Consider the following 23629-nt stretch of genomic DNA (forward strand, 5'->3'; position numbering starts at 1 on the left):
AAGCAGAGTCGGTGTACAGTGCGTAAAACATAAATGTATTAAAATTATGGCAATGGCTTTAAAGTGTCCTGTGAGACGTAAAACATGCTTTGAGAGGATGATTTTCTAAAATTTGTAAGTGCCAGTGGCACTGCTGCCTCATCAAGAACCTTGTGTGCAAGGCTTTGGAGGCACGTGCCATACAAATGGTAGTATCGCAGCAGTAGCCTCTGTTGAGAGGTCATGCTACGAATTTATCGGGCGTAGAACTTGTAGTGAATCAACATCATGTAAATAGTTTAAAAGTGATTTGCTGTTGAAAAATGAGTCCACACGAAGGAACATTCCTGGATGAAGAGGAACGTTCTCTTTGTAAGCTAGAGGAAAGCGCTTTTTTCTTTCAGCTTCTGATTCGCGGCACTCTATCAGGACATGTAGGACGGTCAGCGTCTCTCCACATTTAGTGCAGATGGGAGGTTCAGCACCAGACAGCAAGTAAGAGTGGGTCCCGTAGGTATGGCCTATCCTAAGTCGACAAAGAATTACTTCAGTTCGCCGTATTTTTGTTGTTGGTCGCCAATTACCCAACTGAGGTTTAATTAAATGCAGCTTATTCGACGTTTCAGTGTCCCACATTTGCTGCCAGTATGTCCTAATTTTTCTGCGGAGAAAAGGCTTCAAGTCTGTCACAGGTACAGATATGAAAGTGTTGCTAGCTTTTCGCTGTAAGAGATGTGGCCATCTGGTCTGCCAGCATGTTCCCTTCGATGCCTCTGTGGCCTGGCACCCAGCAGATCACAATAAGCTGGTTAGATAAGTACGCAGTGCACAGAAGTGAGTAAAGCTCGTTGAGTATAGGGTTATTGTGTTTGCAGAGTGACATTAAGGACTTTACTACACTCAAGGAGTCAGTGAATATGATGGCATTGGGTAGATTGGTTTTCCTGATGCATTTAACAGCCGACAGTACTGCGTAAGCCTCCGCGGAAAAAATGCTTGTTTCCGGGTGCAAGACGTCAGATTCTGAGAAAGACGGACCAACGGCTGCATAAGACACACCAGCATGGGACTTCGATGCGTCAGTATAAAATTCTGGGCATGGGTACTTCAGCTGCAGTTCGAGGAAGTGCATTCGGATGTGTGCCTCTGGAGCATGCTTTGTAACATGAACAAACGATGTATCACATTTAATGAGCTGCCACTGCCACGGTGGTAAGAGCTTTGCTGGGGCTTTTAGACGAGGTTCTAAAAGTGGGACACCCATTTCATCACTGAGCTTCCTCACACGCAGTGAGAAGGGCTCCTTTGCTGTGGGTCGGTTACGGAACAGTGTGGTGCAAGTCATATCATTTATGGTAGCGTAACACGGATGTTCAGGGTTTGCGTGTACCTTCAGAAAATATGCAAAGCTAGAGTATGACCTCTGCAAGGTAAGTGACCACTCGTTTGATTCGTGATATAGGCTTTGTATAGGACTTGTCCTGAAAGCACCTCTGGCCAGGCGGATACCTAAATGATGAATCGGATCCAGCATCTTCAACGCGCACGGTGCGGCAGAGTGGTACACAACGGCACCATAGTCTAAACGTGTACGTACAAGACTTTTGTACAGGTCCAATACGCACTTCCTGTCGCTACCCCATGTGGTGTGGGACAGAAGCTTAAGGAGGTTCATTGTTTTCATGCATTTCGTCCTGAGGTATTTGATGTGGGGTATAAACGTTAGTTTTGAATCCAAGATGATTCCTAAGAATTTATGTTCACTGCTAACAGTGAGTTCATCGCCATTAATAAAAATACTAGGGGTTGGCGTTGCGCCTCTCTTCTTGGAGAAAAGCATGCAAGTACTTTTCTGCGTGTTCACTTTAAACCCATTTTCATCCGCCCATCTACATAACTTGTTTAAGCCAAGCTGGACCTGGCGTTCGCAGATAGCAAGATTGCAGGATTTAAAACCTATCTGCACATCGTCGACGTATACAGAGTAAAACATGGTGCGTGGAATGACTGTGTGAAGTGAATTCATTTTTACGACAAAGAGCGTGCAACTAAGCACGCCTCCCTGTGGCACACCGGTCTCTTGGGTGAATGTTCTAGACAAACTGTTGCCCACTCTTACACGAAACGTGCGGTCAGAGAGATAGCTTTCGATTGTGTTCAACATGTTGCCACGGACACCCATTGAAGAAAGGTCCCGAAGGATACCAAAACGCCATGTCGTATCGTATGCCTTCTCTAGGTCAAGAAATACCGAAAGAAGGAACTGTTTATGTATAAAGGCATCCCTGATGTTGGCCTCGATGCGAACGAGGTGGTCTGTTGTCGATCTACCTTCTCGGAAACCACACTGGAGAGGGGTCTAGAATTTTGTGATTTTCCAGGAAACAGATTAGGCGTCTGTTTATCATTTTTTCAAAGAGCTTGCACAGACAGCTTGTTAGAGCTATTGGTCTGTAACTACTGGCTAGAGAGGGATCCTTGCCCTGTTTAAGTATGGGGATAACAATAGCTTCTTTCCAAGCAGATGGAATGTATCCAGCCGCCCACATAGCATTGAAAAGGGATAGAAGTGTATTTAGTGTTTCTGAGTGTAAGTGTTTGATCATTTCAAAGATGATGCGATCACTACCTGGCGCCGAGCCGTTGCAACAATTCAAAGATGCGTGAAGTTCAGCTAAACTGAATGGGCGATTGTACGCTTCATTTCTTCCACATTTGCGTTCAAGGTGTTGTCGCTCTGCGTGTTCTTTGAATCGCAGGAAAGTGTGTGTGTAGTTTGATGCACTCGAGATTTGTTCAAAGTGCTCACCTAGAAAGTCTGCCTGATTTTCCAGGCTGTCACCTTGGGTATTTACTAGGGGTAGAGGGTGATATTGTCGGCCTTTTAGTTTATTTACTCGGTTCCAGACCTTTCTCTCATCAGTGTACGAATTAATGCTGGATATATACTTCTCCCAACTATCTCTCTTAGCTCGTCGACGTGTTCTTCTTCCCTGCGACTTTGCTTGTTTAAAATTAATGAGATTTTCGGCTGTTGGGCAGTCACGTAGCAGCCCCCAAGCTTTGTTTTGTTTTTTCCTTGCCTTTTGACATTCGGCATTCCACCATGGAATTCGGCGTTTACTAGACAGTCCATTTGTTTGTTGGATGCATTTTGTGGCAGCGTTTATTATAAAACTTGTTAAGTAAGCCACATCATTGTCGATATTGATACCAGAAATGTCCCTGTCTAAATGTGTAAGTTGTTTGAATAGTTCCCAGTTGGCAGAGTCAACCTTCCATCGAGAAAGATATTGGGCGCATTCATCCTGTGTTGTATAATTTAGAACTATCGGAAAGTGGTCACTTCCATAAGGATTCTTAATAACATGCCATTCGAGGTACGGCAGGAGAGTACTGGATACTATGCTTAAGTCAATTGAGGAGTAGGTGTTGTGTGCAACGCTATAGTACGTTGGCTCCTTCTTATTGAGCAAGCATGCACCAGATGAATAGAGGAAGTTTTCTATTAAGCGCCCTCGTCCATCGCAGCGGGAGTCTCCCCACAGAGTGTTATGCGCATTTAGGTCTCCGGCAACAATGTATGGCTCAGGAAGTTCATCTATGTAATTTTGAAATTCGGTTTTGTGAAGTTGATAGTTAGGAGGAATGTATACAGAGCTGATTGTAATTAGCTTGTTAAACAACACCGCTTGCACAGCAACTGCCTCTAGGGGCGTACGAAGTTTTAGCTCTCGACAGGCAACACCTCTATCGACTATAATAGCCGTACCGCCGGATGACACGACTGCATCATCACGATCTTTACGAAAAATAGAATATTGTGGAAGAAAATTTGTTTGCGTATGTTTGAGGTGTGTTTCCTGAACACACAGCACCCTGGGACTGTATTTGCGAATGAGTTCTTTAACGTCATCAAGATTGTGAAGTAGACCCCTGACGTTCCATTGAATTATTTGCGTCCCCATATTGAAAAGAGATTTGTGCTGTGTGCTTAGGTGTGCAATACCTTAGGTTACAGAGCCCTTCTCAGGCCCCGTAATGCGCAGTTTCTCTTTTTTGGAGCGGTCGAGAGACCCCCGCCGCTCCATAGGCGCTGGATGCGCTGCTTGGCTGGACGTTGTGTCCATCGCCTCTCCTGAGGCGCTGGGCATCCGCTCTTGCGAGCGGTGTGTTCGCCTTGAGGGTCTCGCCTCAAGAGATGGGACCCTGGAGGCCACCAGCCCAGAGGTCGATGACCCCTTCTTGTGAGTTGGCGGAGCAGCGCTAGCTGCAGCCGCCGAGGGGCGGATGGCGTCGCTGGCGGCTCACTGCGTGTGGGCCGGACAGCTGCCGGAGGCCGTTGTGGCGCTGCCCCCTGACGCACCACTTCGGCAAAAGTGTTCTTGGGCAGGGATAATACCCGCCTTCGTGCCTCCTTGAATGAGATGTTTTCTTTTACTTTGATTGCGACAATTTCTTTTTCTTTTTTCCATGATGGGCACGACCGCGAGTACACGGCGTGGTCCCCGTCACAGTTCACACAGTGGAGGGCGTTTTCACATGATTCAGCGAGGTGTTCATTGGCACTACATTTCGCACACGTTTGTCGACCTCGGCAGTTCTGCGAACTGTGGCCGAATCGCTGGCACTTAAAACATCGCAGAGGGTTCGGAACATATGGTCTTACCCGGAGTTTCACGTACCCTGCCTCAATAGTTTCAGGGAGCACACTTGAACCAAATGTAAGTATTAGATGCTTTGTTTTCATCTCTTTTCCATCGCACCGTAGCATGATTCTCTTCACATTGATTACGTTTTGCTCGCTCCAGCCTTCTAATAGTTCAGTTTCTTCCAGATGCATCAGGTCGTCATCGGAGACCACTCCACGGGTGGTGTTCATCGTGCAGTGCAGGGTAATTGTCAATGGGATGTCCCCAAATGAGGCTAGGTTATGGAGCTTGTCATGTTGGTTCTTATCGCGGAGTTCCAATAGGAGATCGCCGCTAGCCATCTTTGATGCTTTGTAGCCTGCGCCAAATGTTTCCGTTAGACATTTTGAAACTAGGAAAGGTGAGATCATTCTCACCGTCTTTTCGGGTTTTTCACAGTGGACAACGTGGAACCGAGGGAAGTTTTCAGTTTGGCGGCCAAAAAATTTGAATAAGTCTTCGGTGCGCCCACGCTTAAGGGGGCGATCGGGTAACGCGGGGAAAGAAAAAGCTATGAAAAATAATGATCTTTCGGCAGGAACGCCAGCCACCAACCATGGAGCCCAACGAGGGGACGCTGTAGGACCTGTAGACACAAGCCCCACAAACGCCAGCTGTACATTCCGCTATAACCAAATACGTATAACCAAGGGTGGTTATGACACACAAGGTTAACCCTTGCTGCCAGGAATGTTGGAAGTAAATGGAAGAGAAAAGAAGACAGGAGAGATTGAAAGTGAGAGGAAAAGACGAAGATTGGAGAGAGAGACAGGAAAAGGCAACTACCGATTTCCCCCGGGTGGGTCAGTCCGGGGGTGCCGTCTACGTGAAGCAGAGGCCAAAGAGGTGTGTTGCCTCCGCCGAGGGGCCATAAAGGTCCAAGCACTCGGCATCGGCTCAACCCCCAGGATCCCCTTTTCCCCGGACATGGCTCAGCCGCGCACGGTTAGACGCGGGAGGGTCCAACCCTCGTGTGCTGGGGTACGTGGTGGCGCAACTCACCAAACGCCTGCTTGCGCAGACGCCCCTGCGGGATAGACCCTTTGTTGATTGCGCAGAAGTTGTAGTCTATGAAATCCCTCTAAGATGCAGAAAGGTGTACGTTGGCCAAACAGGGAGATGCGTCAACATTAGGTTATGGGAGCATGCAAACTATGTGAAAAAAGTGCGTGAAGGGAAAGACTTTCAAGGTTTCCTGGCTAGTCAATGTTTAACATGTAAGGATTGTTCACCTGACCTGCATAACACGTCTGTCATTATGAAGAGCAAATCGCGCTTCACTCGAGAAATTGTTTAAGCAGAACGTATTTCCTGGCTAGGGGAAAGGTGTGTTAGCGTGCCATCGATACAACTCTCAGATAAAGAGATGGCGTTTCTATGCATGTGCAGCTAATGACGTCTGTGTTGGATAGTGCATATATATGTGAAATTTGCTACAATAAAACCTGTTGCAAGTTCAGCGCTCATCCTGGTCATTTCTTTGTGTCGTCCTTGTGTTTTATTGCGCTGAAGTTCTCGTAATAATGTGCCAACACGCCCAACTCACCACGTTAAGCATGTTTTAAGCATTGTATGTGGGCGTCTTGGTTGCAAATTAACCTAAATCTTGCATCCTAGTCTGAAGTGTAGGGCATAAAAGGCTCTTAGCGGAGTCACCTGATGTTTTTATATTGGCTATCCAATTCGCGTGATCTTCCACATAAGTAGCTATAGACACTTTTGCCGCAATAACAGTACTGTTCACAGTATTCGTCGCGGGGAGCGCGGCTTGCCACTTGTAGCGGTCACACATGTTCGTCGTCGACTGCGCCAAAATATGTAGCAGTCTGGGTAAAATAACTAACCAAAATACATCAGTTGAGTTCAAGAAACGAGACAGAGTTACCCAAGAAATAGTTTAAGCCTCCAATACACAAACTGTCACTCTTAAGAAATGGTCTCTCATAATATTTTAATACAGTCCCTAGTTTAGTACAAGTTTTCGTATGATATTTTGGTTCCTTCTACACTAAAATGCTGTTGCTTGTTAGACACTGATGTTTTGATATGCATGCTCTTTTGTATTGCTATGAAGACAACTGTTAAAAAAGATTTGCCTTTGTAACTAAAGTTTAGAGACAAAGCTTGTCAGCTCATATTTTAATCTGTTTTTCATTTCATTTGTGCAATTACACCAAACGTAAACTACAAAAATACTCGTAATTCGAATCACAAAAGTACACACCTGTGTAATGATTCTGCTAAGATCCTTGGAGTGGTCAGCCACACAGTGCAGCACAGGTAGAATGGCATCCTGAGTTAAAACAAAATAATAAAAGTTGTCAAATGTGCATCAAAAATGTTATGCTGTGAGGAATTTAGCATGTATACTAATTACCACATTTGTATGTAAAACAGTTTTGCAGAATAGTTGAGCAAGGTTAATCAAAGTCTGGCCATGGGACTGTCAGTCAGTGCTACTCATGGCAATGGTGGCGTATATAGCATATTGTTTCAAGTGCAGCTTTTGCGGCGTACACGAATTCAAAAACCTTAGGTTCACATAATACATGACACCTACAGTTAGAAGGATGTGTTACATCCAGCACCAAGGCCACGAGTGGCACAGGCTAACGCTTCCAGCGCCAGACTTAGTACACACACAGAAATGCGCAACAAAGTGAACAGGAGGAAGAGCTGTTGCTTTAACTCCATAAAAGATTGCATGCATCATGCACATGTGAATACATCAGCAGCGATTTGTCAGCAGCTCCCATCAGCAGCGAGTTGTCCTTTGGTCCACTTCACTTCTGTTCCTTTTTTCTTTCCTTGTATTCATTGTTTGTTGGCACCATATGGTTGTGACGAGCACCTCAGTTCCTATTTTTGTTTTACTACATGCTGTAAAGTCATCCAAGTGTGCTTAAGACTCTAAAGGGCATACTTTAACCATTTTGTTTGAACAATATTTTTCTCTTTGCTTCACACCTTAATGTACTGCTAAGAAATTCTAGGCAATTCTTTACAGAAAAACCTACATCCACACAATCACACATCTGAATAAAACTGCACAGTCTGAGACTTCAAGATGTGTACATACACACTTTATACCTGTCTACAATGAAAATATAAGTGACTGTTCTAATATGCACACTTGGAATACTGCATAGCAGGCAACTGGTTCCAAAATGGCTTTTTTTATCACACATACGACGGCTCCAATTCCAAATTTAATTCTGGCAGTGACTCAAGACACTCCCAAAACCTAATGCGATCAACGAAAATTTTCGAATGTAGAGCAGTTGGACCCAAATAAGGCAAATAGTTTTATAATGCTAAAACACGAACTGTTATTGTATATGACGGTAAAAGGTTATGCTCCTGAAACATCGGCACTGCTTATCATATAAGCACATTATTATATTTTTACTTACTTTCCTAAGGATTGCGTCGAGTGATCTGTTCATGTGAAAATGTTTATACATAGCTGTGTCTTCTTATCACTAGTGTTTTCACATTTGTCTTAATGCTACTTAATGCGCATGCAAACGTGCCAATACTACCTTCAGCTGAAGGCCAAACGCTATGCTTACAAGGTACATGCATTTCATAACACCAAGCAGTGGACTTAGAGAATGAGCAACTCTTTTAAAATGTGGTTCTTTGGACATACATCAAATGACATTTTTCTGGAAAACAAACATTTTGCTAAAATGATGACTTAATCCAATTGGTACTAAGCATAAAGCATCACACAAGAAACTTGCCTTTACCAGACACCACTACAGACACTGGGACCTCGTTGGCTTCTTCGCAATCTGGCACAATGTGCTTAAGCTGGCTGTAAACCCAGGAAAGTGTTCCCAATACTTTTTTTTAATAGATGGGAAAACTTGAGAAGAACCTAAAATTAAGGTCGGAGAAGGAAAGCAACTTTTTAAGAATTCCACTCTGTTTGTACGCATATGACGGTGAAAGCAAATGATGTATTTGAACTGTGTTTTTAACCATGCAATGCTTGAGAGCACATTTTTGCAATAATGTGATAGAGAACAATGATAATAATGCAACACAAAGCAACGTAGTGAATCTTTTTTAAAACTGGCACCAGGTTTTTGTCGTTATGCTGATGCACACATCTGCACACTGTGCACCAAGTCTCGTCGTTTTGTTTTTTTATTTTTCACATAGTATTTACATGATAGATTTGTCCTGAAATACGTCATGTTGGGCTCCTTCAGTATTTTTATTTTCTTACTAGAACACACATGCCTATATATATGTTCTGTCCCTTGGAACAGGTGTCACAGCAATCCCCACAAAACTAGCCATTGCAGGTAAAAGATACAGGGTAAAAAAAAAAACTAGGTAAGAGCATACCTAGGCCTCTGTTGCTGAAAAGGGGAGCTCCTGGAAGGCTTCTGATGTCCAGCTATGAAGCTGCTTCATCCTCACAGCTGGCAATGAAACGACTGCAGTCTTGAAACACAAGTGAAAAATTAGACATAGCCATGTCACATAGAGCACGCAACAGCTGGCCGCAAGTTAATATGGGATTACTTCCGCTGCTACACCGAGTTTTGTATGTTGTTCAGCTTACATTATTGGTAAACTATGCTTGCCAAAATTTTATATTTTAACCGGCTTTGCTCTTTACAACTGAAACCGTTACCCAAATCATGCCCTTATGCACTTAAGCCATGAAATGTTTACTGATCACCTAAACTGAACGACTTCTAACAAAAATTATTTCAGTCGACCGGATGCATAATTAATGAGTGTCGCTGACATTGAATACCAAGGTAGTACCTCTTTTTACAATACACAATGGCGGACCTTATGCACATTTTTGTCAGATTTGGGTTGATCAGCCAGCCCTTCTTTTTTTTTTGACCAGCAGCAGGAATTGTGTTATTAATACTTGTGCACGGTAGGATCACATTGTCAAGTGCCATAAGATCCCGAGTTTGAAAGCGCAACTTCTTTGTGTGAATTTGGTATCTAGAAATCAAAACTAAATATTTGTACGCAATGGTGCAGCAGCAAAACAAACATTAAACAAGTAGAGGCGTCCAGTGCACAGAGACGGCACTCAAATAATAACAGTGTACAAGCGCCGACTATATTGACCCTTTTCGCGGAGCACTTTGTTCTAGAGAAACGAGATGGCGCTTACGGTGGCGCGCCATACGTCACCTCAGCGGCCGCGCACAAATACGAAACCATTACGTCTTCTACCTACCTTCGGTGCGATCAGCTGTCAGAAATGGAAGTGAGTTTTTGCTAGCACACTGTGCTCCATTCACACTGGTTTGCCTCATATGGATTGAAGACGTGTGCAGTAGTTGGCTGCAAAAATAGTGACTGGCATATTAAGGAATGTAATGAATATGTGGGGCCAAGTTCGCGGACCGCTGCTGCAACTGTCCGTACATGTTTCCGGCACTTTGTACGGCTTTCCTCGAGGATACATAAATTTGCTCATCCGCCAGCTTTGTATCACTAACTTTCACAGAAAGGGCTTCAGCCCCGGTATGTCAGCAAGAGTGAGTACCGCTCGTTAAACATTGATAAAGGGAGTAGCGCTGTTTCCTGTCATAGTCGGTTTCGCGCACAGTATCTACACACATCTACCCCAACCAGCGTGGAAACTTACGCCTATTCTTTCACCAACGTCTCAAGAATAAGTGAATGGGCACACTTGAATACACGCGCACTATATACGCGCAATAAGTGTGGGTACTATACCAATAGCACACGAATGGTCAAAGCTGAATGTTTTCGTGATGGTTCACAAGAGTAAGCGAGTTACTAGCGATAACAGTAAGCGAGTTACTAGCCTTTAAGATTCTGTGTACACAAGTGTACGCCAAGAAAGTGCGTCAACAGTAATAGCATTGATGAAAATAATGGTACTTAAAATGTGTCCCATACATCTTGAAACTGTTCCGATGAGAATCGCGTTGCAAGTTTGAATAACCAGTTCAAAATAATTTAGTGAAACCAGAGGTGAGACTGTCTAAAGTCATTTTGGAGCAATTTTTGGAGCAAGTAAAATTGCGTTTTGGAGCAGTCAAAATTGCATTTTGGAGAAGCTTGGAACAGACTAAATGTCGCTGTGGAGCAATTTGTAGCCGATAAAATTTCATTTTGAAGCAGTTTGGAGCAGGCCAATCTGAATTTTGGTGGAATAATGGAAATAGAATATGGCAGCGCACTTCGAAACCAAGACGAAACAAAGAATAAATCAAACCGAAGTGCGTAGTCGAAGCGCACTTTGTAGCTATAGCGTACTAGAATATGGAAGAGTGGGTCGAGCGGAGGCAGAGCGCATACTTTACTGTCCGCCGCTTCGCGTTGGCGCCTGGCACAGCGGCTTCCACCGCGGCACCGAGGCACAAACGCGAGCAGCATCTGCTTGTTTACACCACCATAGTTTACCGAGATCAAAAGCCATCATGCCACACCACCACTACTGCAAGGATTTCCGCCACAAGAACAAATGCTACAATAAAGCACGACCGGTATGGGCCAGACACCGCCAGACATTCAACGCGCCCTAAACGATTCGCTCTCTACGCACGTAGGAGCTGCGCTCGGCAAGGTCGCTGCACCCAGTCCCGGAGATAAGAGAGCAACGCTCAGTAACTAGCAGCCGACGCGCGGCCGTGCAGACCAGTGCCTCAAAAGTCCCTAAGCGATTATGTCCCTAGGCACCTAGAAGCTCCACGATTGCCATGACAACACATGTTAAGCGGAAGTCACGTGACCTGCAGTGCCACGCCACCGCTGTACCTATTAGCAATTGTGAAGTCGCAGCCGGGAGTGGCCACGCGCACGCTGGCCACTTGCGGGAAGCGCCGAAAAGTCCAGTGTTATAAGCTCGAAAATTACGAGAAACTGTGCGGGAGGCGCTGTCGCGCGGTGTGCGGAATGTGAACTGCTTCAATCTTTATCGGAGAACAAATCAGCTCGCTGTTCGAGGCCACTGTCGGAGCACACATGCTGAAGCCGTTCCGGCGCAGCGTGGCGCAGTTTCGGTCAATTTTCTGTTTGGCGCAGGAGTCCCACCCCTGGTAAAACGAGTGGGAAGGTAGACGGTTGTGTGTACTTGCTCAGTGTGAGTATGTCGTATATAGTGAGCGTACTCCTCTCATTGTTTTTCACAGTGTGTTGCATGAGGTATAATATTCATTGCCAGGATGGGTGCTTTTCAAGCCTGCTAGACATGAAATACTAGTTAATGTTCTCATGTGAAATGTTTCTGGAGTGAGTTTTCGCATGGAGTCCATGTTCTGTAAACTTGACGAGTCTCACTAAGGAATTGAAAATTCTTAATCAATTTTGCAGCTGTATGCTTTTTACGATTTTGAATATGCAAGAAATGTGGTGGAAGTAATTGTTCAGCCAACAAAATTCATTGGCATTTGAAAGGATTAACACAATAAAAAAAGCACCCTCAGGCAACTTGATGTCTACCTGCTCCGATTTTTAGTTTTTCAGAATCATCATCACAAAGCTTCTAATGGAACGAACTTTCACTTCACTCTCTGAATTAATGACAGCCTAAACAAAGCAAGGGAACAGTGAGAAAGTGGCAATGCAAGGGATGGTCAGTATGCTGGCAGAAGCCAGCCAATGTGTGTGATTGACTGATTCATAGCAAACTGAGCACAGTGCAGAAGACGGGGACATAGAAAGAAAGGTACACGTGGTGCTGACAAACCATGTGTATCTATCTATAACGTTTAACAGCGCGAACTTGGACAAAGGATGGCGAAAGAGAAAGACTTAGACAGATGCTGACTTCTAACTGAATTTTTATTCTATCTGTCAGGAAGATGGGAGTCTTTCATACTGCTTCTTTTTTGCCATGAATGACCAACACTCCAAGGCCTCTACCCTTGTTTTGTGGTCTTCAACCCTTTCTGTGGCACACTATTGCTCCAAATTCTCGCCAAAAGTGACCAAATTAATTTTAAAGACTCCACTTGCCAACACACTTTGCCCTCCTCCATCAGAATAAGCTCGCTCCTGCTTGCGCTGACCCACGGATTGCATGCTGCCATCTACAAGAACCACAACAAATCATTGAGACGAACCCAGCTCGTCCACAACCGTGCTAGAAAATCAGAAGTACCGTCAAGGAGCTGAGCTCGTCTTTGGCGATATTTACAAGACATGCATGGTACGGAAGGGCTTAATGTCCAAAGAAAACAGTGTGGCTATGAGGGACGCCATATTTAGGGGCTCTGTATTAATTTTGGCCACCTAAATGTAAGTACGGAAGCGTTTTGCATGTTGCCTCTATCGAATCAAATCTGTGCCCTCATCCTCAGCAGCCATAGACACTCAGCTATGGTGGGTAACCTGTGAGCAAAGTCGCCAAAGAATGCGATTTGGTACAAGCCGGGACAACACTGGCTGCACGGCACATGCTTGCACAAGTGGTGACATGACACTAGCTTAAATACAGGCCGGCCTCGTCGCATGAAAGTATAGGTGCCTACAGAAACCAAATCGAAGAATCTTTTGGCTAATTTAAGATTGAAGGTAGTTCTTTCTAGTAAATTTTTCTGTTTAATTGCAATTAGCATTCTTCAGGCACTTTGTTCCTATTTAGTATTTAGCCACATTACACTTCAATGAAAAAAAAAAACTGAAGTTTCTCTGGTGCTAGGCAGAACTAGAGTGTACGAGAATGGGAGAGTGGGTCCAGCGGATGCCTTGGCAAGCACCGAGGGTGAAGCAAAAAACGTTGAAATTGTGGTGATGCTGCCATCACCTTATTCTGAATCTCCGGCCAATAAATGTTGGCTCCGGCTATTCCGGCAACGCGCATTGGCTGAGGCGAGCTCACGGGCTGAGTAGCTGTCGTCTGCTCGACGCACTGTCGTTGCTGCGTCATTTGCATTTTTTCCACCACTCTTTCTTCATTGTATTTACGATAGATCGGTGGGGAATAATATCGGTGTTACCGCTACCGAGTATCTGCCTGTCAAAGCTGCATGCAGCTGCGGTAGGGTCTCCGACACGACAAGTGTCCGGCCGTGCGCATTTCATTCGGGAGAAAGCGACGGTGGTGCCACCAACTTTTCAATAAAAGAAAGCCTCAGCGGGGAGCCTGCGCCGAACCCACTCCCCCAATCTAGTACACTCTAGCAAAACGAAACCCACTTCACACTGGTTCCTCGATCAAGGCAGCCGGCTGCTTCAGCGCGTTGCTCCGAGATTGCTCGTGGGCAAGGAGGGATTAATTCTGCCTGTCAAAGCTGCCTCCAGCTGCGGTAGGGTCTCCGACATGACAAGCGTCCGGCCGGTGTGCAGGGCCACTCATTCGGGAGAAAGCGACGGTGGTGCCACCAACTTTTCAATAAAAAAAAAGCCTCAGCGGGGAGCCTGCGTCGAACCTACTCCCCCAATCTAGTACTTAGGAGAACGAAACCCCCTTCACACTGGTTCCTCGAGCAAGGCAGCCGACTGCTTCAGCACGCTGCTCCGAGATTGCTCGTGGGCAAGGAGGGATCAATTCTCCGCATTAGCTTGCACCGCCGTGCCACCGGTGCAATCTTGGAGGTCACAAGGACGTTGCGTGTGCAACCCTAAATGGCACAGCATGTCCAAAGGAAAAAGCGACAGAGGAGCCCATCTGCAGTGCACAACTCACACATGACCCATTTTCAACGGCAATATGGTGTCACTAGTACTAATCTGCTAATCCCATTAACGTCGACAGTCATCATGACATAGGTCCTGCGAGAATTCTTTTTAGTCACGCTCTCAACATATGAATTTACGAGTCCAAGTGAATCATGAGTCAGTAACTGCACTTCCACAACATTTATTCTTCATAAAAGAGATGTTTCAGACACAATCATTTAAATGAGGCTCAGAGAATTCAGCATTGTTATGCATTTTTGATGTGGTGATTTGATTGCAGGTCCCAGCAGGTCATTCTTCGTGCTTACTTTATATCTCGAGAAAGCATGCTTGAAAGACTGTTCTTCAACCGGCCAGGGAATGTGTTGAAGTGCTCACATGTGTAACCTGAAAGAAAAAGCAATAACAAGCTTTTTAATGCTGTGACTCTGCCTATGATTGAAAAGACACCATGACATTATTTTCGCTGCAAATTCTTTGAATTCAAGGGGATTCCTTGTGGAGTCTTACTTCAAATTGCTGAAATGTATTACAGTGCTCGCTTCTTCTTTTCTAACTCCTTATGTCTCATTTTTTTCATCACTTGATAAGAAGCGTTATTTGCTCATTTTCATTTAAAAATGCCTACTTCATGGTGTTATTGAGTGTGTTTACACAGACATGTGCACATGTAAACATAGTATTGTTGCTTGTTCTTTTTTTTCTCTCTCACTTGTTCTTTGCTTTAAGGTTAAAAAAATTAAATTACAAAGTTTTATGTGCCAAAACCACCATCCGATTATAAGGCACGCCGTATGGGGACTCCGGATTAATTTGGGCCACCTGGGGTTCTTTAACATGCACCTAAGTCTAAGCACACGGGTGTTTTCTGCATTTCGCCCTCATCGAAATGCGGCAGCCGCGTTCGAAATTCAATCCCGCGACCTTGTGCTTAGCAGCTTTACGTTAACTATTTTCTTGTTTCAGCATAATTTACATCTCTTACATATTTTAGTCCACAAAGCTAACTTTTTTTATGTTTGTATCATCCTCTATTTGCACCTGCTTGTGTTAGCTATGCTGCAACAGCTGCTGTTGCTGATGAAGCCTGTCAATGATGCGGGGTGCTCATCGAGCCAGCATGACAGCTGGCTTTTCACCACGCTCCTAGCATCCCTCTTAAAATCCAAAATATTGTTGAAACGCTCCCAGCATCCCTCTTAAAATCCAAAATATTGTTGAAATCCAGAAGCTTGCCTTGTGGCTGGTGCTAGAATGTGGCATTTTATCGGGGTTCATACAGAACCTTCAGTTCAAAATTTAAGGGCAATTCAAGGGTACTAAAGGCCAAAATTCAAAAAGAGGGAAACAAATCTCATTCATTCACACACACTGGAAATTAGTGGAATCTCCTTCTTAGCTGCAATTTCTTGCCCAGCTCAGCAGCTGTTGAGTTCAAGCTCACGAGGTGGCATTTCAATCCTTACTTCCTGCTTGTGATGATGTCAATCACCTTCTGGTGATTCCCATCAACGTCGGGAATGACCACGAGGTGACTTGATGTGACATGATGTCAATCCCCATCAGTCACGAATTGTGATCGACTGTCGATAAATGTATGAAATTTGCATAATTTTACATCAAGGTGCCGCAGATTCCATTAAGGGGGGACGTGGGGATCAGATCACGAAAATCGCGAGAAAAATCTATTTTTGGAAACCACGTGTTTCGGTATCTGCAACGCCTAATCTATGCTGTATCAAAATGGTTTGGCTGAAAACGCACGAAAAGTGCCCGAAAAAATTAATTTATCAGTGTGCAGGGCAAGAAAACAGCTTTAAATCACGCAAAATCACCGCAGTTCACGGAGCCATATCTCGTATTTCACGCCACCGAGCGCCGCCATCTTGGTATCGTTTGAAAGCTCAAAGTTTCGCCGTTCCGGTTCTCAATTCGTCGGTAGTCGCCATCTTGTAAAAACGCACAAGCACAAAAGAAGCGCGGGTCTGCTGAAGGTAGTCACATGGGCCCTCCGATTAAAGCGGGCCTCCAATTGGCTGCCGTGCTGAAAGGCGTCTCCCCATTGGTTACTGCTGCGGCAGCGGGCAAGATGGCGACCGCAGTTGTCCGCTTCGCAAACCACGCCGGCGTCTTCACTTGACACGCAGAATTCGGATTTCTGAGAGCTCCCAGGTTAGTGAAGGATCGTCGCTCGTTCGAGAAGAGATTTTGGACGAAGCACGCCTTTAGAATACGGAAGCGCGAGCCTCCTACTGCGAGAAAAATACAGCAATTAGTGGGAGAAGCGGAGGAGCACCCGACTGAACGTGCCGCGCTGCCTTGCACTGTGGATTATGTGCCGCGCTATCTTGCACCGTGTGACTCGAGCAGCGAAACCGACAATCGCCCTGTGTCATCGGCACTGATAATGCAGTCGACGGAAGACACGCCAATGGAGGCTATCGCGCCTCGGCGTACGGCCACGCGAATCAGCTGAGATCGTATCGACGCGAGCCGAAGGTCACCATCGCCGGCAAAGACGGTGCACTCAGTTTCTGATGCATCGTGTGACACGGACATGCCGCCTCCGAGCAAACCCTAACCGTCGACGAGCTACAGTGTGATAACCGATGATTCACCGGACAAATAGTCGCACGAACGACACACCATTCAGACGCGCCTCGAGCCACGTTTCGAGTCAGCTGCGAGTGCAGAAGCCCGTGCATGCAGCGTTCGCGACTCCCTTCGCGCGGTGTCCGCAACTGAACGGAAGCTCAATTTGATAGACCAGCCAGGCTATGAAATTTTAAACGCCCACCAAACGAAGAGGCAAAGGTGCAAGAAGATGCCTAACAGCAATGATGCCAAATATTGCAGCCTTGATACATTCTAATAAATCTGCGCTGCTTGCATAACTTTGCAGCCTGTTTTCCCAATTGTGTTTTTTTTTTGTCGGTCACCACGCTCATGGAAAAGCATAGCACAACAATGGCTCGACCGATTTTGATCCCGTTTGTTTTTATGTATTCCCTGAAAGGTGCTTGAGGGTATGACAGTCTTCAATATCTTGTTGATGGCTTACTTTTTTTCTACATGCTAATTTGTGAGTGACAAGCTCTGGTACAATTAGTGAAGGTGAACATGATGTTCTGTGTAAAAAAAAATAAAGGGGTAAAAAAAAAAATTTGAAACTGTTGTAGCCTGTAGTGCTCTTTTGAGAAAAGAAAACTAAAGGCAGCTTCCTGGCATGTTTCGTTACTGTGCCAGGCTTTCCACGAGCAAGGAACTTTTAAAGTTTTGTAAATTCTTATAAAACAAAAACTAATGAGGATATCTTAATAAAATTTTAGATTTGCTTCTCTATTGCAATGTACATACAGTGTGTGTGCCAATTTTCCGCCCCTCCTCCCCCCCTTAAAGAGCCCTTCACCAGGTCTGGCAATTTTTAGATGACAAGCTCAGTGCATACAATGCACGCTAACAATCATGTCTGCCAAGTATTACACCGCTACGTGCCGCGAAAAGAGGTTAAATTTCAAACTAAACACCATTTGCCCTTCTCCTTGCGGACGCCGCACTGCCAGCCGGAGAGTCGACGTATATCGCACGAGCGCGCCTACGTACATCGCAGTGCTGTGACGTTGCTCGTAGTGACACACGACTTCGAGAATCATTTAAAGCAACATCAGTTATTTAAGCTATTGCTTCAATTGACCAATAAAAGATGAGAAATAATAAAACACAAAACAACTGTCTGCATGCTTTTGTTTTACTTTGCACCACAGGAAGAGAGATGTACTTCCGTTTTGTCTGCTTGTTACCACGTCGTGCAGTCGCGTGCGCTTACAACGAAAGTATGTCATTTTCTGCCGTGTCCCAGCGCAAGATCATGCTCTGTGATCCGCTTATGTCTGCCTCAGTGTTCGTGCAACACTGACTTATACCACTAGTCGGGCGTTCTCATGCACAGCACACAAAATTGTGCGCTAGGCGAAACAAGACAAACGCAACAGCTCGCACTTGAAGCCATCACTCGAAGTGCGCCGCGCAGCATAAAAGCAAGACAGCAAAAAAAAGAAAGGCAGGGCCCGTGACGTATGTGTCCCACGATTCTCTGGCTGCGGCATGGGAGAGCGCAGGGAAGGAATTTCACTTGCGGAAGCTAGACGGGGCAAATGGCGAGAGTGTCTCTCTTGGTGGTCGCGCTTGCCTCCTGAAATCATGGGTTCGCGGCACTGAAATATTTCTACCTCAGCTATTAATGAACCAATTTGAAAAATTCTTGCAGTAGAACGCTCCCTAGAGGGCATGGAAGAACTTCCAGCGTATAACCAGAATTTGCTATGTGGCCTGGCGAGGGGCCCTTTAAGAGTATGTCAAGGTACGAAATTCATTTAGCAAAAGGGAGGACCAACACAGCAATCCTAAAACAAAATCTACTAGTTGTGCAACAGCATCAGGTTACCAATCGGATCGAACACACCTTTGTGAAATACTTCCCCCTAGGAAGATGGACCAAAGCATTTTATCTTTAACATTTATAGCCCTCCGAGGGATTCTCTTGCCAGCTTCGATGCCCTCCTGAGAGAAGTAAAGAATATGCGAGAGGGCACAAGCTCGTGGTGTTGGGAGACTTTAACGCCTAGCACACAGCTTAGGACTATCACAAGACGGAGAAGAAGGGAGTGAATGTCCACGACACAGCACAATATCATCAGCTAGCATTATGGAACGACACGCACACCCCTACCTTCACAGCAGGTATATCCCAAGTGGAATGGACAAGACTCGAAGAAACCCTGGGGAAGGACCACCACGTGCTACAGACGGAAGTCGCTTACAGGAGAGCACCCATTAAAATCGGTAAGGCTAAAATCACGGATTGGACCGCTTTCCATTATGAAGAATCCACACGAACTGCCGATGATCTCGAACAATGGACCAAATCCACCATAGAAAAGGTAGAGAAATACACCAAGGAAATTCAACTGACCACGGAAATACCGGCGGTGGACACCCACCTTCTCCACCTGTGGGAAGCTCATAGAAGCCTTATCCGTAGATGGAAGAAACAGAAACGTAACAGAGTCCTGAAAAAACGCATTGCGTAATTGACCAAGCAAGCTGAAGAATACGCCGACCAATTAGAAAGGCAGAACTGGAACCAAATGTGTGACAGACTTCAGGGAACTCTAAGCAACCGCAAGACAAGGAACATCCTCAAGTTGCAGTTAAACACTAAGGAATCTAAAACCACGTCAAGAAAACCTCACGAAGCTCCTCCGAAATTACGGAGGCTCAGAAGACAAAATCTTGGAAGAAGTACAGAAGAAGCTGACAGGAGGCACACAGGCCACATCAATCTCGGGAACGCATCTAGATTACACAGGCAACCTAAATGAAGAACTCGATCGCCCATTCACACAGGCAGAAATTGAAGCGGCGTTGGCAAAGCTCACCCGAAACACTAGCCCAGGCAAAGACCGCATAAACAACAAGATACTCTACAATCTAAGCAAGACCACGGCAGAATACCTCCTAAAGACCATCAACGAAAGCTGGGCAAGTGGAATAATTCCAGCAATCTGGAAACACGCGGAGGTCATCATGATCCCGAAGCCAAACAAGCCACTGGGAATAGGAAACATGTGACCCATATCCTTAATGTTATGCGCAGGCAAGTTGTACGAGCATATGGTCCTTAACAGACTAACTCCATACTTGGAAGAAAACGGGTACATTCCCGACACCATGTACGGATTCCGCCTCCACTTACCGACTCAAGACATCTTACTACAACTGAAGGAGGACGTCATCGATCATCTAGGCAAACACAGCAAGAGCGCAATCCTGGCCATGGATGTGAAAGGAGCCTTTGACAATGTCTCTCATGAAGCAGTGTTGAAGAACCTCCAGGATACGCACTGTGGCGAAAGAATATACCGCTATGTACAAAACTTCCTGACCAGCAGAACAGCAACAGTGGCACTGGGCAGCCTGAAATCGAACAAGCTTGAGATGGCGAACAAAGGAACTCCACAAGGCTCTGTCATCTCGCCTCTCCTTTTTAGTATAGCCATGCTGAAACTACCAAATATATTCAACGGAATAGAGGGGATAAGACACGCCCTCTATGCCGATGACGTTACCATCTGGACAACAGCCGGATCCTAAGGAACCCAACAGGATGCACTTCAAGAAGCGGTGGATCGTACAGAAAACTACCTCAAGGCTTGCAGGCTTGCATGTGCGCCAGAAAAATCAGCTTCTCATACTAAAAGCAAGAACCAAAGGAAGACCGCCAAAAGGTGAATTCCCAGAACCAGAACTCTTTCTTAATGGCGTGCAAATTCCTAAAGTAGTCACTCAAAGTCCTCGGCCTACATGTGCACAAGGACGGATCGGGCACCGCCACCCTACCCAAACTGCAAGAAACCATCACGCAAGTAGCACATTTGGTACGACGGGTAGCAAACAGAAGATACAGCCTGAAAGACCATGGTGCAGTCAGAATCATCCAAGCCCTCATCCGGAAGGCCTTCAAGATTGCCATTGTGATCTCCGAATGCTCCTCCACACAGCGACTACTCCGCTTATGCCTCCACAACACTTGGGAGGAGCTAGTCGAAGCGCACAAAGTTAACCAACTCGAACGCCTTAAACTTACTGAAACAGGAAGGGCAACACTCAGAAGATTAGGATACACTGAATCTATGCAACTACGCAACAAGAAAAGGACAATCCCAGAGACAATTCGACAGTACATTTCTGTAGCCCCTATTCCAAGAAATATGCATCCAACCCACCATGAAGGCAACCCACCATGAAGGAAGAAGAAAAGCCAGAATAGAGATTCTCCGAAAAACTTATGGCCCAAATCCGGACACACGATACACCAATGCAGCGAAATATACAGGAATTTCGGCCCATGCGATCAGTGTCGTCGACAGCAAGGGCAAAGAAAGAACGGCCGCTAGCATCTTAACAAGAGAGATAGATACAGCAGAAGAAACAGCAATAGCCTTGGCAATCTCAACCTGTGGGGAGGGAGCAATAATATTCGCAGATTCACAAGCAGCTTGCCGGAATTTTCAGAAACGGAGAATCTCCAGGCAAGCCCTAAAAATCCTCACAGAAACGGCAAAGAAGAACCTACTGGAAACATACTTCGTTTGGACTCCAGGCACGAGTCCCTACTGGGGAATGAGGCAGCCGACGCCGACGCCTCCGCCCGAGCTCACGTTCACCGGGCTTTCTCAGAGGACGCGCCAACGAGACTAAATGAAGTCCCGAAAAAGTACAGCAATATTCTGCAACACTACAGACTAGACAGAAGCACTTACCCGCCACCTCACCCCGGCCTAACTAGGGAAGAGGCAGTAATCCTCAGGAAACTGCAAACGAACAGCTACGTCCACGGTATTCTATTGCACCGAATCTCGCCTACCCAGCATTCATACCTCTGCACGTGCTGTGATGTCCCAGACACCCTATGCCATATGGTATGGGGATGTGTGAGAAAAGATGGCAACATAGACATTCACACACTAACTGAAGAGCAGTGGGAGGCCAATCTGTCAGACCCGGACACAAACAGACAGCGCAGCCTCATCGAACGGGCAGGGGAGATGGCCATGGCCCGCAGCTAGCTGGAATAAGGAGGCCGCCCACCTAGGGCGCAGACTGCGCTTGCTCATAATAAAAGTTTATTCTCTGTCTCTCTAAAGTGATAGATAAGTGCTCGAGAACGTCTAGGGCGTCAATGTTATTGCAAACAGAGCTTTAGTAATCGAGAAACTAAGGTAACTGTAGGTCACGATTAGAGACTTCCCCAGGACGTTGCAAGTACTAGCCCGATGACGTAGGCCTCCTCATTCTAACTCCTCACTGGTACTCAACCTCTCATAATAAAAAAAATCATTGCACTGCATTATAAGACGAAAGGAAAATGCTACTTGTCCAGTTCAATTTGACATTTAGAAATAAGAACTCGTTCACGCTAACCTTGACAACGCGTGCAGTCGAAAGGTTTTGTTTTCTCCACTCTGCACCACCCGCACTGTCACGTTGAACTACTTTCGTTATCATAAAGTGCTGCACTAGTTTTGCTGGCTCGCGAGACTCACACAAACTGCAAGTAGCAGAGAATGCCACGTCCATGTGATGTCGCGGTTTTCCCGCATGGTCCACACCACTTGACCAAGAGCAGCGGCGAATCAACGCTGTGTCTTGGCTCGGTTTCTCCATGGCCACGCGTTTGCGTTTTCTGCAGAAAACCGTTGACGGGCGCTGTTTTATTTACCGGTGGCTGTAAAGGGCTGTGATGGCATATGTAACCTCACCACTCCCCGCTCGGGGGCAGGTGATTTGAATTGCGCTGGCGGTAGGCGGACCTTTCAGATGCAATTTTCTCGTAAGCCAAGTCTTTTCTTGGCACGGAACAAGTACTGCGAGGTTTCTGGAACGGTATTTCAACAGTGCACGTTGACTTAGTATTTGCCTTTAGTGTACCTTTAAGAGGCATGGTAACAAATTTCTTTAATGCAGTGAAAAGCTTATTTGCCAGAGTGTCCAACCTCGCAGTGGTAACATGGGAAATTTGGAAATACATTTTATCAGAATTTTTAAATCTGTAGTTATGATTGCCTTTATGGAATCCTATGCTGGAAATAGATAGGCAAGCATGATAACAATTGTACGCCTGCATGGTAGGGAAGTATAAGACAAGTGCGGCCCTATCCATAAGAAATTAAATTTTTGTTTATATAGCCAATGTGCACGTGGTTCATGCTTCCTGAACTGTTAGATTATTTCTACAATGATAGCTATGTGCTCTCTATGTTTCTCATTGAAGTACTTTGGTCACATATAAGTCAAGCCCGGTTCTCTTATCTAAGCCAAGCCAATTTTTCAAAAATAAAGCAACGCTTTTACAAGAGATGCATTGTTTCTGTAGCCACACATGCACTCTTAACTTTGGAAGCATTTCGTCTTGTGAGGCTTCGACAACGGAACGTAGTCCAAAGCACAAATGCGCACGAAGCAGATGCACAATGTGAGGGAGCAACTGGGAGGCTTAGAGTTATTACATACGGCTCCTGAAGGAAGCCAGAGCTGTGCAAAGGTCCGCCATCTTGTGATCCAATGTCGTGCAGTAAGGCCACCCCAAGCTTGCACAGTGGCTTTCAGGCTTTCTAGCCACGCACGAGACATGTACCTCATGGCATGATGTCAATGACATGACATGTATTCAGAGTGCAATTTGACGTGCAGCACTTGCTTTCATGACATGCATGACATGGCATGCGAATTACATAATATGAGATGCACGCATGATGTCG

At 45.6% G+C, this 23629-nt stretch overlaps 1 protein-coding gene across 6 annotated transcripts in view; it reads right to left on the reverse strand.

Annotated features, from left to right (window-relative positions):
• The window catches only part of LOC119464616 (uncharacterized), a 62620-nt gene that overhangs the window by 14505 nt on the left and 24486 nt on the right, over positions 1-23629 (reverse strand). The window contains exons 7-8 of one of the 6 annotated variants that reach the window (XR_005194481.2): positions 22415-22554; positions 14467-14696 (exon numbers count right to left, since the gene is read on the reverse strand). The exons of 3 other annotated variants lie outside the window; for them this stretch is intronic. Coding sequence is in view for 1 of the 3 variants with exons in the window: in XM_037725644.2 (XP_037581572.1) it covers positions 14614-14696 (83 nt within the window). In the remaining 2 variants the exon portion in view is untranslated. Of the gene's footprint in view, positions 1-14466; positions 14697-22414; positions 22555-23629 lie in introns of those variants that run through there. 2 more of the 6 variants (XR_007463475.1, XM_037725644.2) reach the window with 2 other exon arrangements.

Source organism: Dermacentor silvarum, chromosome 9 (genome assembly GCF_013339745.2).
Source record: "Dermacentor silvarum isolate Dsil-2018 chromosome 9, BIME_Dsil_1.4, whole genome shotgun sequence".
Taxonomy (NCBI): Eukaryota; Metazoa; Arthropoda; class Arachnida; order Ixodida; family Ixodidae; genus Dermacentor; species Dermacentor silvarum.